Source organism: Pseudopipra pipra, chromosome 5 (genome assembly GCF_036250125.1).
Source record: "Pseudopipra pipra isolate bDixPip1 chromosome 5, bDixPip1.hap1, whole genome shotgun sequence".
NCBI lineage: Eukaryota > Metazoa > Chordata > Aves > Passeriformes > Pipridae > Pseudopipra > Pseudopipra pipra.
The window spans coordinates 27,437,087-27,451,602 of NC_087553.1; the positions used below are offsets into that span (position 1 = coordinate 27,437,087).

General features: G+C 43.2%; 1 protein-coding gene across 2 annotated transcripts; it reads left to right on the plus strand.

Annotated features, from left to right (window-relative positions):
• The first annotated feature begins 107 nt into the window (after positions 1–107).
• Positions 108–9,361, plus strand: PDE6H (phosphodiesterase 6H). 2 transcript variants are annotated; one of them, XM_064655258.1, is made up of 4 exons: positions 108–403; positions 4,981–5,170; positions 5,437–5,477; positions 6,348–9,361. In XM_064655258.1, the coding sequence occupies exons 2-4, from the start codon at positions 5,028–5,030 to the stop codon at positions 6,422–6,424; spliced, it is 261 nt and encodes an 86-aa protein (XP_064511328.1). In that variant the 5' UTR covers positions 108–403; positions 4,981–5,027; the 3' UTR covers positions 6,425–9,361. The 2 variants fall into 2 exon arrangements, with proteins under 2 accessions (XP_064511328.1, XP_064511327.1); XM_064655257.1 differs by lacking the exon at positions 108–403 and adding an exon at positions 1,280–1,981.
• The last annotated feature ends 5,155 nt before the right edge of the window (positions 9,362–14,516 follow it).

Sequence of the window (14,516 nt, forward strand, 5' to 3'; positions counted from 1 at the left end):
TTCCTACTCTGACATGTGCAGACACGAGTGTGTGAGTGTGTTTTCCCAAGCAGCAGCATTGCTCAAAGCGCAGGTTATTTCTTTATTTCTCTTTGCTTCTCCAGAGATCTCACCTCAGGAGCTCCAGAGAAGCCACTTTTCTTGCAGAAAGTGGCACATCACCCCTCAAGAGTGTGCCAAGGCTCTGTTGCTCCCCTAGACCTTGTCAAAGCTGTGCCTGCACAGTGCTGGTCTTCCAGTGCTCCCCCCACCTCCTTGCGCCACGTAGGCACCCGCCCACGACTGATGTCCTGATGTCACCTGGTGGCAGGGTATATCTGGAGGAGAAAGGACACCTCGAGACTCTTTCTACACAGGCTGCAGGACAGGAGTTGAATGATTTGGAAGAGGAGCCTTTGGTAATGTAAGTGTTCTCCAGGAGCTCAAATCAATAAGGGGGGCAGGGGGATGAAAAAGGAACTGGCTACAAAACCAAGGGGAGAGAAAAGTCCGTAAAAAACCCTATGGGGAAGAAAATCTGGATGTTTGAACTTGGAGAGCGCGAACAGATCCAGTAGCTAGGAGAGGAAGTTGTGGTTCTTCTGTGTTTGTTTTCTGTTTCCTCTAACATTAGGGCAGGTGCTGGAGCTCAGTTTCCTGGCTGTACAAGCAGCTTTGCTCTCTGCAAGGCTGCTTATTTTCTCATGCTGGGCACTCCTTGGTCAGGGTTCCCTGGAACCCCCTTGGCTTGTGTCTGCAACTTGCTGAGCCTACATGTGAGCAGCATCAGGGGGCTCCTGAGGAGCAGCTGGGACAGGCAGCTGGTGTTTCCTGCTGTGCTGCCCAGCTGTACATGCAGGAAACATCAGTGGGGAGTTTGTAACCTGTGATGCTGTACCTCTGGTGTTACTGAATCCCTTCTTTCAACTAGGATAGTCTTTCAAATTATTTCCATTTGGGAATATAGTTCTACTTTAAATGAGTTTCTGTCTTTCAGAGTGCATTCTCTTTCACCTGTTCTTGGTCTTAAAACAGCTGCTAGAATGAAGGGTTTGAGATCCTGTGTAAAACACAGGAGCAGAAAGGGCTGGACTTGCGTGGACTTTTTCCATCACTATGATTAGCCAGCTCAAGCAACTGAGACTGGAGCTATGAGACTCCTCAAAGGCATCTTACACTGGATACAATACTTCCTGTTGAAAGCTTGCCTGCAAGGATGATGCTAGTGGCTCTTATGAGGTCAGGAGCTGAGCACGCAAGAAGTCCATCAAAAAGAATGTGCAAACAAGGGTATTTCCTCCTGGTTGCTGTCTACTTCCCATGTATCCCTGAATGGAGTGCCATGGCTCAGGGAGGTTCTGTGTCTGACACCCCTGAGACAGCATAAGGCAAGCACACATGGAGAAGTCTGTATTTTTGAATGTTTTGGACAGGGGAAGATGAGTTCCTACACCAAAACTGTCTGAAGAAGATCAAGTGAGGCATCTACATTATCTACCAGGGACATTTTCCACAGAGAATCAGAGATTAAGGACAGGACAGATTAAAGAGTCAGCATTTGTCAGTAGTATTCAAGCCCCTTTAAATTCGAAGAAAATTAAAATAAGGATGATTAACCTGGACAACAACCTAGAGGTGGGATTTCTGACGCAACTGAGATAAGCCCATTAATGTGTATTAGGTATAATTAGCATTCCCACGCAAGCAAAGCTCTTGCCCAGAGGATTAAACCCTATCTGAGCAAAAATGCTGTCAGGGGCAATTAAGTAACACCTTGTCAGAGGAGGGGGCAGAGGAAGTGCATGGCAGAGGATCTTATGCCTCAACAGCCTTTGCATCCACAGCCATCAGCTCTTGTCCAGGAGCTGCACCCCAGTGCTGGCAGAAGCAAAAGAGATCTGGCAGCCAAGGAAGCACTGGGAGGAATCATCATAGCAATTGCAGAGATCTAGAGGAGACTCAAAACATTTGATCTGATACCAAGGACTATTTGAGTAACCAGGTACGGTAAGACAGAAGGCTGTGAAGAAGATGCTATTGGCATTTCTTTCATATCTGTGATCCTGGGGTGCTGGTCTGGCTGTGTGTAGGGGCAATTGGTTTCCAAGATGTGGGAACTGGGGTAGATTCCATGCTGTGGGTCAGGGCCCATTCCAGCATGAATGGAGAAATCTGACTGTGCACCACTAGCTCAGTGGTGAGAGAGCAGCTTGATTCCTACTGCAAAATATGGTTGTTCTGTGGCATTAAGGTTGTTTTCCATCCTCGGTCAAATCTTTTAGTGATGCATGGAGAGAATGGGGAGAGGGAAGTTAGTAAGGGAGAAGTTAGAATTGTCCCTTACTGAAAGTTTCATTGAGTGCTCTTTTTTGAATTCATACAGGTGAGAGAGGATGAAGTGTGATTTGGGCAGATAATTTTTCCTATCAAATCCTGGGTTATTGAGTAGCTGGTAGATGGATACAACTAGTTTGGATTGGGGGAAAAGGAAACTCCAAGTACCGAATCTTCCCCTTAGCTATTCATCTGTTAAGTAAAGGTCAGGAACAAGGTGTGGACCCTCAAAGACATTTTTGTGATTAAGGTATCATGCTGGCAGACAGCAGGGGTTGGTGAAGCAGGGGAAGAATTCAGTTGGAGATGGACCTCAAATGCATCTTGCAAATTTTGGATGTCAGTCCTAAGGGATGGAGATCTGTTAGTTGGTTTGTTTTTTCTGTTGTACTTTTGGCAGTAGCCCTTGAGAGGGATGCTAGGTATCTCTGATGTCAGATTGACATGGTGCTTAAAAGTGGATGCGTGTGCCTTGTAGTACAGGAAGGGTATCTAATGCAGACAGATAACCTACTAATGAGAATTGCACCTGAGACAGTAGCATAATAATATACTTTGGGCATTAGCAGACATGCTAAAAATGAAGCAGTTTTTTGATGCAAAGCATTTTGTTGTAGGGCAGTACCATCTGAATTTCTCCCATGCTGAGTAACAGTGAGGCACCAAATTCTGTCTTTATTTTTGAGCCAAAGTGCCTTCACCTCTCAGTTTGGCTCTAAAAAACCATGAGTCAAAAGATTTCATCACCAGCAAGGATGAAATCCGGCAGTGCAGTCCAGGTGATACCTATCACTGTACCCCCAATCTCATTCTGTAACAGATGAAGGTGACACTGTTTGCCTGTCCTAACACCCCGCTGTGGGGATAAAGCTGTAAATATTGGGAGACTATTCAGGTGCTTCAGAGATGGCAGGCAAAGAAGTGACTTCTACAGTTTGAGCTGATCCCTGTGTTTGTGGGCACAGCGTGTGCTTAGGAAGCATTGTGTTACTTGCGGAGGAATAGCATCTGTGCATACTTCAGCTGCAGACACAACCATCTGCTGCTCCATTTGGGGCTGCTGGAACCTGTCCAGTCTCTTGCTTGGGATATTACAGCTGAGACAGAAGCCTGACCACAAGTGACAGAAGAACTATCATTTGGAACCATCCTTCTGCCACCACAGATGGAAAGATGTCCTGGGTGAAGTATTCCTAGACTGCCACGAATACAGAAATATGGCTCTTCACCTTGCACTGATGTGCAAGTGACACGGGAAGATTGCTCAGATGATCTTTCTCTTTCTATCTCAGGCTTTGCTTTCCAGCACTCTGGCTATTTCTGGACAGTCAAATACATGAACCCTCTTTAGATTAAGGAAAAGAAAATCTTTGATGGCATTTATAGTTCTGAGATTAAAAGTCCCAAGTGTCGCGGCAGGTGATGTTGGGGATTAAGCCAGAGTACTATGGTGATATAATGAGATTAGTCTTTAGTACCAAATCCTGAAGGTAATTCCATCAGTGATTATATCAGCCTGGATGCACAGGGACGAACACCTGGAGATAGGAGATATGTAGCAGTCACGAGGAAGAACGTGACTTCAAGGAAGGGAGAAAAAAATTGCATTTATTTTTATCCATAAATACACTTGCTCAGACCATTCTACCATACTAATTAGACAAAATTTAATGAAGGGCTGGAAGCTCCCCTTTGGGCATTTCTGAGACTTATTGCTGTTTTCTCAGGGAAGGAAGCAAAAAGTTCAGAGTGCAGCAGTTCGGCCCTCTAAGGCAGGAGAGGTGTCTCCCAAACAAAAATTGCTCCCTAAGAACTGTTTAGCCCCTGTGAAGTGGAGCTTGGCTCATGTACAGTGTCATGAAGAGAGGTCAGCGTATGTAATATAATTTTCAAAAATATCAAAATGGCCACATCCTGGGGAAAGTTACTCTTCTAAATACTCTGCTAAATCCTGCATAATTAACTTCTGCATAAAAGACTGTCTCCAAGCCTTAGCTTTCTCTATAATCTTTCAACAATCCTGTGCTATTTCCCATAAGTTTGGTATTGACAATCATGAAACCCTAACAGCAGCTCCACCCAGATAAAGGGCCCATCTAGCTCAACATCCCATGTCCATCAGTATTCATCAGATAGTGCTTAGGTACAGGTATAAGAACAGATGAAGTATATCATGATCATTCCCAAAGACAGGATATTTCTCTAAGCCATGCATGTGTCTTTGTCGTTCCTAGTCAGTAAAAACATCAGCACTGCTATTCCAAGGCTAACTAGAAAACAAACAACATCAGCATTAAGTTTTCTATTTTACCAAAACTGTGTGGCAAGCCGCTGCATCAACCTGTCTCCAAGAGTCCAGATGTGTTTGAGACAAAAGAAGGTGTGAGTCCCCATGACTTTGCAAGTCATTGCACCGTGGGGTTAAGTGTTTTTTGGCCTTAGCTCAAGTGTTCTTCGTTTGACATCTTAATTCTAGCATGCCAGATGAAAGGCAGTGCTACCCTGCTTAATTTGTATGCATTACAATCTTTCTTTATCTTTAATATCATTAACTTTAATCCTGTCACAATTATATTTTCCATAATTCTGTCAACTGACTACTGATACCTAGAAGAGATAAGCAGAGATAACCAGAGTGTTGTGTCAGTTCTTGCTGTTATCTTGCAGACAGAGGGATCTGAGAGAGGTGCGTGCCTGCTGCACACAGCCCAGCGATGAGTGAGACCCCAGCTGCCACCCTCAACACTGGAGATGCTGCTCCAGCTGGTTCCACCACACCACGCAAGGGGCCTCCCAAGTTCAAGCAGAGACAGACAAGGCAGTTCAAGAGCAAGCCTCCCAAAAAAGGAGTAAGAGGGTAAGGGAATTTTGGAAAGAGAAGAAACCATGCTAGTTGGGTGGCTCCCCACTCTAAGCTGGGCTTCTGCAATACCATCTTTGCTCAGGCAAGGAGCCAGAAGGCTTCCTCCTGCCCCTTGGTGCCATCAGCTCTTCAACCTAGAGCTGCTTCCCTTCTTCTGCTGCCCACCCACCATTCTCATTCCTTGGCTGGGGGTTCAGGGCAGCTCCCCTATCCTTGCTGCTGGCCCGAACTCACTCCTTACCTGCTCTTTTCTCTCCTAGGTTTGGAGATGACATCCCAGGCATGGAGGGACTGGGCACAGGTAAGTTGTGCAGGATGCTGTTGTCATGCCCTGCTTTAACACAAGTGCAGACAAACTTAATGATGAGAGAGGATTCTGGGGTGACCTCTTTTTTTCCCTGGTCTCTCTGCAGCTCTCAGGGTCACCTGGAAAGGCTAGTACTACCTCTGCAAGCTGCTATGTTCATGCTTATGCTCTCATACACTACTAGACAGAAAGGCCATTTAGACATGCTTCAATTTCTCAATACTCACATTTGGCTGTTAAAGTGCTTGTTTGTTTTCTGCTAATACTCTAGCTAAGAATTTCAGCAGCATGAGGTTCTCAAAGAAATGTTAAATGCCAAGCTATTAATACCAAAAATCACAGGAACTAAATCCCAGATGGTTAAGTATTTGTGTTGTCATCAGAATCCTAATTTTAAGAATTTTATGTACCCATCTGGGATTGAGAAACATGCACTGGATGAGCTGTAGCCAGTCAGAGCTTTGTAGGTATTGTTAAAAAGAGAGTTACAGAACCCGTAGACCAAATTATTCATCATCAGATTTAAAGCTGCACATCTTCAAGGAGATCACATTTTGGTTACAGATAGTTTATAAGAATAGTAGAGACCACATAATTGGAATGAATTTTTACACCAGTTTACATAGTCACTGAAGAGACTGTAGGAAATGCTGGCTTGATTTTTCTCACAGAGAGAAAAATACACTGATCTGGTTTGGTCTGACAGGTAGTGTAAGATTTGAAATGCTCAACTGCTCATTTAACCTTCAGGTGGAGTCTCATTCTTCTTAATGTTTCCTGAATAAATCAGCCTTTCCATTAATAAAAAATAAATAAAAGGAATGCAGGGACCAGAACTCATTTCTAATTTTCTCTCTTTTGCAGATATCACAGTGATTTGCCCATGGGAAGCTTTCAGCCATCTGGAACTGCACGAGCTGGCCCAGTTTGGGATCATCTAACGTGTCAGCATCTCTACTGGTGTCACCTGGTGACTCCACAGATTTCAGCATGGTCTTTACCACCTTTGACACTTATTTTTGGCCCTTGCATCCACCCACTTATGGGCAGAGTGGTTTTGTAAGAGCTAGTTATGAGAACGTCCTTTGCAGATTAATTTGGCAAAGTTATTTGGGACCCTGAGCAGACCTCGTGTTCCATGTGATGAAACCATGAAAAATGTCTTAATGTCTCCCTGCACTATATTATTTCCTCTCTCACTGTCATAGATATTCAATATTTATGGAGATACAGGGAGGCTGTATTTGAACTTTGTCCCTGATTAGCTGAGACATTGTGTGCAGACCTAATTATATCAAGCCTATTCTGTTTTCTTCCTTCCCTCCCTGACAGCTTTCTGTATAGAATTTCCATGGGTAGGTCTCCATGTTATTTGGGCCACCAATCATTTGCTGAGAGTACATCTGTAGAGAACAGCTTTAGAGTCTCCAGTCCAGACATTAGTCAATCTTTCCATAGAAGAATCTTCTCCAGGGGTTCACCATAAGCAATGTGCTGCTAAGATTTACCTCATCAGCAAATGGGAATAAGGGCTCGCAAATGCTGTATCTGCTGTACTGCCCACAAGCCATGAAAGTCTGGCTGTTATAATGTTAAGTGAAAATATGTGTGTCTGAGATCAATAGCTAAGTGAATTAATCCTCTTATTCATTCCTTTGTGGTTGCAATTCCAAAGAAGCAGCACTCCAAATGACGTTGTGTTTTCTCTCCTTTGATGGGATGCCCTGTATGACACTTGCACTGTCCCCATGCCCAGACATACTTACTTGAGACATTTGCTCCCCAAGACATGCTTGCTGCTGGTTAGGAAGAGAGAGAATCATTATGATCTGTCAGCAGACTGCCAGCAGAAAATGGTATTGCATTAACTTCTCCCTCTTCCCTGTATTTAGCATGGTACAAGTCTCCCTTCACACTGCCCCCCATAAACAGGAAGGCTTTTCTTTCTTCCTCTGGCAACTTCAAGCTCTGGAGCTTGTCTGGACAAGCAGGCAAATGGTGTCCCCAGTGAGAGGTAACAGCAGAGCAAGTGAGGAGGCAAGAGAAGGGTGGGATGAGTACATGCAGGCAAGCATGGAGTGAATCCAGTTAATGCTATTGATCTGTGTCTCCTGGTCTCTGGTAGCCTGAATGCTGAGGAGTGGCCAGGCACCCATAACCACTTAAATGTTTGGGGAAGGCACCAAGATTTCCTACTGCCCTGCCATTCAGGAAAGGCTTTTGTTTTGTTTGTAGGCAAGGAGCAGATTTGTTGTAGCTACATAATATGCATAAGAGGAGATAAAATTTTTAATCATTGCCTTTAGCTTGACAAGCCTCATTGCATAAGAACTGCCTCCCCCCATCTTATCTTTCCTATGCTGAACATGTTCATGGGAGCAAGCAGTGATTGTGAAGAGAAGAGCAAATCCTGTCTAAACGATTGATCCCCACACATAAAGCATCACTACAAATCCATGGCAGCGCTATAGTTATCTGCTACTGTTATTCCAGAAACAAAAGCTAGCCGCTTTTGGTTAAAATATAGCTTCAGCACCAAAAACTAAAGGAAATTAATTCCTGTTGGCAGTCAAGAGTACAGCTTTCATTATTCAGCACTCCTGCCATTAGAAACACTAGTAAACCACAGAGTGGTTCAGAACCACAACACTCTCACAGCACAGAAGTCATGTACCATTTAGCTAATTGCAGCCCACAGCTATTTTCCTGAAGCAGTCTGTACTTTCCACTTACTTCCAATCTCTCCTGCCTTTCTCACCTTTTAATGCTTTTCTTCTTTCCCTAAGTGTTCTTTATGTAGATTATGTTTTATTTAGCTTTTACTGTAGGGGACTGATTTCATTTTTTTCAAGCTCATGTGCTAGCCCTCTCTTTCTGTACTTAGATGTAGTTCCTATGGCAATGCTCTCATGCTTTCCCTCACGTTATGCCATCCTGTATCATATGATCCTTACTGCACCTTCTCAGTCTGTCCTCTTCTCTCTGGGAAAAGACCCACTGGATCCAGTTTTGGATCCTGCACGCTGATTGCCTCTATTATCATTGAGTTTTCCCTTCTTTTAAGGTTTTTTAAGCAGGAGAACAATGAGAGGAGAAAATTTTTCTCCGTTTTCATCTCAGGCCTTGGGAAAACGGTCCAAAGATAGTGAGATATTCTGTCAGAAAATACTGGAGTAAAAGCAAAATTCTCCTTAATCCAGGAACTGAAGCTTTTGAGCCAATGGGAGGGTCCTGGTGTAGTTCCACATCTAATTGCCATATCCCTAGTTCCCATCAGAGAACTACTCCATTCTCCTTCCTAGAGGAGTCCAGCAGGAATGCACACACATCTCAGCTCTCATGCCTGGCTATTGAGCTGTATCAGAAGATGGATGCTTTGAGTCAACACAGTTTATTAGTTATTTTAAAAATAATTTCTATTCATTAATAGGGATTGCATTCATTCCTTTACTTGTAAGGAATTTTGAGACTTAGGAGTCTTAAAACACCCTCACAGTTGTTTTGTCTGAGATCCTGAGTTTTTTCTAATGACCTGTAATTCCTGAAAGTTCCATTTTTCAGTGAGAGATGGCTATGGTGCAAGAAAGCAAATGTGTTAAAAGTATCTTATTGAAGGATTTCAGTCTATATACATTGTAATATGTTATTCTCTGTTCTTTTACTATAAAAAACATGTCAAAAGGAATAAAAATTAATAAAAAATGTTTTAAAAATCCTAGGAATGTAGTCTGACTTGCTTAAAAAATATAACCAGAGAAGGGCAGATGACTTAGCTTTTCACTCTGAAATACTTTCCTGGGGAAAGCTCAGAAAGTCACTCACCACTTCTCATTGGAGAAAACCAGCTATTTATCTCCAAACAATAGACAATAAAGACTGACTTTGATAACATCTGAGAAACCGTTTTTCTCTGAGTGATGACTGGTGTGTTCTCCCAAAAGTGGTGCATATGGTTTCCTTAGGGCTGAAATCTTTTGGCCAGTTACCTCTTCTGGGACTCTTTTTGCAACTGAACATCAGCATGTTTCTACCCTGTAGCAAAAAATTACAAATGTGAATGCAAACACTCATCTCCTCTTGCTTCTTGCTGTTGCTGAACTAAGTGTTCATAGGGGTTTCAAGTTTGTCAAGTTCAACTGCCTCCTGGTGTTATGCTGTCAAGTCTCAGTCTTAGAAATATTTTCTTTTGTGCCGTCTTTGGAGTTTTTTTCTTGCAACTCATCACTGAGTGTCCAATTGAAAATCTTTTGTCTTTGAATGTTCTCTATCCTATAAGATACAAATGCGAATTGTCCAGGAGTCGCTTTGTGGGGGCTTTTTATAAATCCCTTCCCAACAACACTTTGAAAGCCAGAAAAACATCTTCTTGCAACTTTAGAGTCCCATCCACACTGACCTCAGTTTCTGACTCTAGTGAGAAAGTTAATTAAACCCAAATCTCTGCAAGAAAAGAAGAATGAACCTTTGGAAAAGTCAGAAGCACTTGTCTTGCTTTCACAGTCCCCCCTCCCCACCCAGTATCTAAATCACCTCAGGAATCTCAACTAAAAATAAAAAATAAATAAATAAATAAATAAATAAACTAAGAAAACCCTAAACCTTCAGTGTTAGTTGGATTCTTCAGGAGATCTGAAGATGCTTAGTGCAACATTCCCATCCTACAACAGTTTTCAAGTCAGCACCTCACTCAATATCAAGCCACTGTTACATTTTCCTGTGGTATTGATCAATATGGTATGGACTAACAAATGTACTCTGACAATATCACTCTGTGTTTTGTAGGACATTTTTCTATTTTATAAATGGGATTTTGAGAGTTAGAAAAATTAATGTCAAGAGTGCCCACCACTTTTAGGTCTCCAATACCTGATTTTTCAGACTACTGAACATTTTATCTTGGTGTTTAAAATACAGCTGTCATTGGTTGTGGTTGCAGCTATGAGTGCTCATCAGCGAATCTCATTCTCTCTGAGTCAGGTCTTAGACAGTAAAATCCAGGGCCTCAGCCTGGAGCTCTAAGGAACAACAAGTCTGTATTTTTGAGAACATTTATGGAAAGCCTCATAGGGTGGGGAGGTTATGCCAGCCAACAGTCTGTTTCAGCATTACCACACCACTGTGATGCAAATCAAGACAGATTTGAAACAAAAGAACAGAAGATCATGCAATGAAAATAAAAGATACTGTCACATGCTTATAAATGTGCTCAACCCTGGAATTTCCTCATATCAGACTGCTTAACTTTGAAACCTTATTCCCAGTCCTCATAGTGCTGTCAGTGTTTTTAAGTCTGGGATCAGCTTAGTACCCTAATGTTGGGCACCTGCACCTCCAAAGTTTGTCCTGACAGGCCAAGGCAGGGAGCACTTATGGCTCTAGGCTTTTCCCACACCAACTGTGATCCACCTAGAGGGAGTAAGATGGCTGAAGCCTCTGTGCTGGGAGTACATAAGGATTTCATTCTATCAGTTGCAGCTTTTTTCCTTACATTTAACAAATGCTCTCACTTTTTATGTGGTTCCTCTTCTTGAAGTTTAGCATAAATGTGGTGAGAATTTTGGTCCTTGCTGCTCCTGCTGGGAGAAGAGAATGCCTTCACTATGAAGGCTCATTGACTTCAGGAATTTTCAAACACTTTGGCATTTTCCTGAGGGCCTCTCACATTCCTGAGGCTTTAAATGAAATAGCTGAACATAACAATCACCAGCACATACACAACATACACCAGACTGTACCTATGGCAGAGCAGACCAGGGATATGATAGAAATAAATGAATTATGCTGCCCTATGAAGAGCAGGACTTTAGTCAGGAGGACAATGGGAGCGAAGAATGCTTTTGGTACCCTGAGAGCTTGGTCAGGACAGTGGTCAGCACAGGAAAAGTGCACAGGAAGGAAAAATTCTTTCAAGAACATGGAGAAGCAATGTGGTGAAGCCTCAGCTTTGTAAGCTTCCTGCCAAAGCAGTACACTGTGTACTGTCCTGCAGACTGTGCCTGACAGGGTATAGCAGATGGCCAGGGACCACTTGCAGGAGCTCTGAGCCTGTTATGATACCGAAGAAAAGCATCCGCACGAAGCACAAACTATCTGCAAAGGGCATCCACTGAGCAAGCTGAATTTGCTTACAAGAGACCTTGCTTTATCTGGGAGACAGTGGCTGCACAACCATACAGGAAGAAAGAGCGCTTGGTGAAAAACACATCAAAATGTGGGAGCTCCAGACTACCATCACAATGACCATGTAATCATGGGTGACAGAATAGGTAAACATGAATAATATTAGTGGGAGAATCTCTGTCTTGTGCTATTAGGAGAACTCAATAACCTGTGGAGGTTTTTTTCCCTTCACCTCTGGTTAGGACACCAGGAGCAAGAGCTGGAAATCCCAGGACTGTTAACATGCCCTCCAATGTAGGCTGCTGGAACACATCCCTTGGAAGTGTGACCTATGCAGGCTTACAGAGGGTGAAAAGGGGCACTGCAGATGGGAGACAAGGCCAATTTCTCAGCCATACAGCAATTTCTGCCTCACAAGTAACCTGAGGCACAAAATCCCATTTGCTTCGTCAAAACACCATATTGGTTTTTATAGGCACAAGGAGAAGGCAAACTCTTTTCCACATCTCACAAAAGCTATCTGGATTCAAGGCAGCCCAAATCTGTACACCAGACAGCCACCTTACCATCCAGGCAGCTGCTGGCATGGGCATAGCAGGCTTTCATCTGTCTGCACCAGGGGTACTGGCTGCAGGTCTGTAAGCAAGGGAAGAAAAATAACAGCAGCCCAACCACATGGAAAACAGCAAATTGTATTAGATCTGGCTTTAGCAACTGCATTTTTTACCAAAAACACTCTGGGATCAAGGTCTTTCCATGCTAGATACTTTGTAAGTACATCACTGTGTACTAATAAATTAGTAATAATCCTGGACTCCAAGCCAACGTGTTACTCCAGCCTGTGGATGCTGAACTTTACTAAAAAGGGGGCATAGTACAGATGCAGCACAGTCAGTCTTGAAAATGGCAGTATATAGACAGCTGGAATGAGGAACACGCAGATGGAGGGGAAAGTCCTTTCACTCAAAAGTCTTAAACTAGAAGATCTGGTAAGCACTAGTCTCAGGCAAGAGTAAAGGGAAAGCAAGTCAGCTATTACACTGGAACGAAATATGGTCAGCAAATTGTGGACTAAAGCTGCCTATACCTAAATAGTACCACAAGGAGCTATATTATGAGAAATCTGAGAGGATCTTAACACCATTGCATCCCCAACCAGAAGGCTACATTCAGTTCTAGGCATTTTGAGGACAGAAGCTGATAAACTGTTCAGCATTTTGAACTCCTGTAAGAAGGAGATGAAGAGAAAATAAAAATGAAGTAAGGACTCCACAGTCAGTAGGGAAGTTGTCCCAGCATGCACAGCCCCCTGAAACAGCCAAGTGAAATTGTGATTCCCACATGGATGTAGCTGTAGGATATAGATAACAAAGAAGGACAAATATTAGCTAGGATGAAACAAGGAAAAACTGTCTGCAAATAACATCAAAATTACAAGTATCTATTATCAAGAAGTCCTAACAAACACCTTCCTTGGGAAAGCTGGCCCCTTGTCCCATGGGAACTGGGAAGGCTCTGATACTGAGTACATTTGTGACTGCACTGTAGAAGGCATCCAAGAATCCCCTGCAGAGAACATCTGGAACAAATCAGGCATAGTTCCTGCAGGAGTCAGGGCAGTCACATTGGGCCACCTCCACTGCCGCTGTCTCTCAAGCTATACAACAGTGATATATAGAAAGTAAGCTTGTTTTTCATATGAAATCCATGCTCAGTCATTATAACATCAAAGCTACATACGTAGCAAGCTCTGTTTAGCAGCCCTCTGTAAGTTTCCAATAACAAGACATAAACAAACCAGTGAAAAATAAAAACACATTGATATGATGGAGGAAAAATATTTGAGCTGACTTTTATCCCTTCTGTCTGATAGCTGTCAGGAGTTATTATTCCTCTGCGGGAACTCAAAAAAAGAAGACGACAAGTAGGAACCATTGGCTCAGACTCACAGCCCCTTTATCCCCCTGTGATTCCTCTGAGGAAGGTGGTTGTACCCGCTCTTCACCCTCAGCAAAAGCCAGGCAGCCCAAGTGACCTCCTGCTGTCACAGGATTGTTCCGCCATCAGAGAGCAAAGTCAGCAGCAAGGGCCTCCCACTCGCCCCGTGCTGCAAAAGCGTGGTGTGGAGATGTCTGCAGTGTCAGTCCTCAGCAACTCTTCCCCAGGCTGAGGCACATCATCTGTGTGCCACCATTCATGCTCCCTGGCACAACATGCTCTGCTCCTCTCCCTCTCATCCTCCCTGCTCCTCTGTCCTCCCACTTCTGCCTCTTCCCTCATGTGCTTTGCCTTTCTTTTCCTCCAGAAAATGCACTTCAGGAAAGCCTTTTGCCTCCTCCATCTGCTCGCTCTGATAGCAGCTGCTTCAGATGCCCTCTCTTCTCCTCTCTTTTCCATGCTTCCCTGCAGCACCAGGGGTCCTTTGCAGATTTTCTAGGGGCTAATGAAGCAACCACAACCAAAAACTCATTTGGAAAAATAAATGTGGGAAAAAATCAAAAATCTAAAACTCAAAACAAAGAGCATGGAAGCACATGAGACATTTTCATTTCACTGTTCAGTGAGAACTGCTTCCTTGGAAAATACAGTATTATCTATTTCTACATCCTACTATTAGTGCCAGATTTCTCCACTTTGAAAGACAAGAAATGCACCTCATTGTGTGTAATGCTGTGATATGTAATTTTTTTTTCTTTTCTCCATTTCCCTGAAAGGTGGAATAAAGCTTTGCAGCTTTATGCCAGCCATGTAAACTCTTTGCATTCACTCGTGGTAATACCTAATCCCATTTTTAATCCTAATAAGCTCTTTAGTGCAATAATATCCTATGGCATTAAGGCATACAACTTAATTCCTTGAATTAAAGCCAAGATTCTCTTTGGAGTTTTTACACTGACTTCCATAGGCTTTGGA

Coding starts and splice junctions, on each gene's coding strand:
- PDE6H (XM_064655258.1), top strand. CDS start 5,028: ATGAGTGAGACCCCAGCTGCCACCCTCAACACTGGAGATGCTGCTCCA. Junction 5,171..5,436: donor CCCAAAAAAGGAGTAAGAGG/GTAAGGGAATTT, acceptor TTTCTCTCCTAG/GTTTGGAGATGACATCCCAG. Junction 5,478..6,347: donor CATGGAGGGACTGGGCACAG/GTAAGTTGTGCA, acceptor TCTCTTTTGCAG/ATATCACAGTGATTTGCCCA.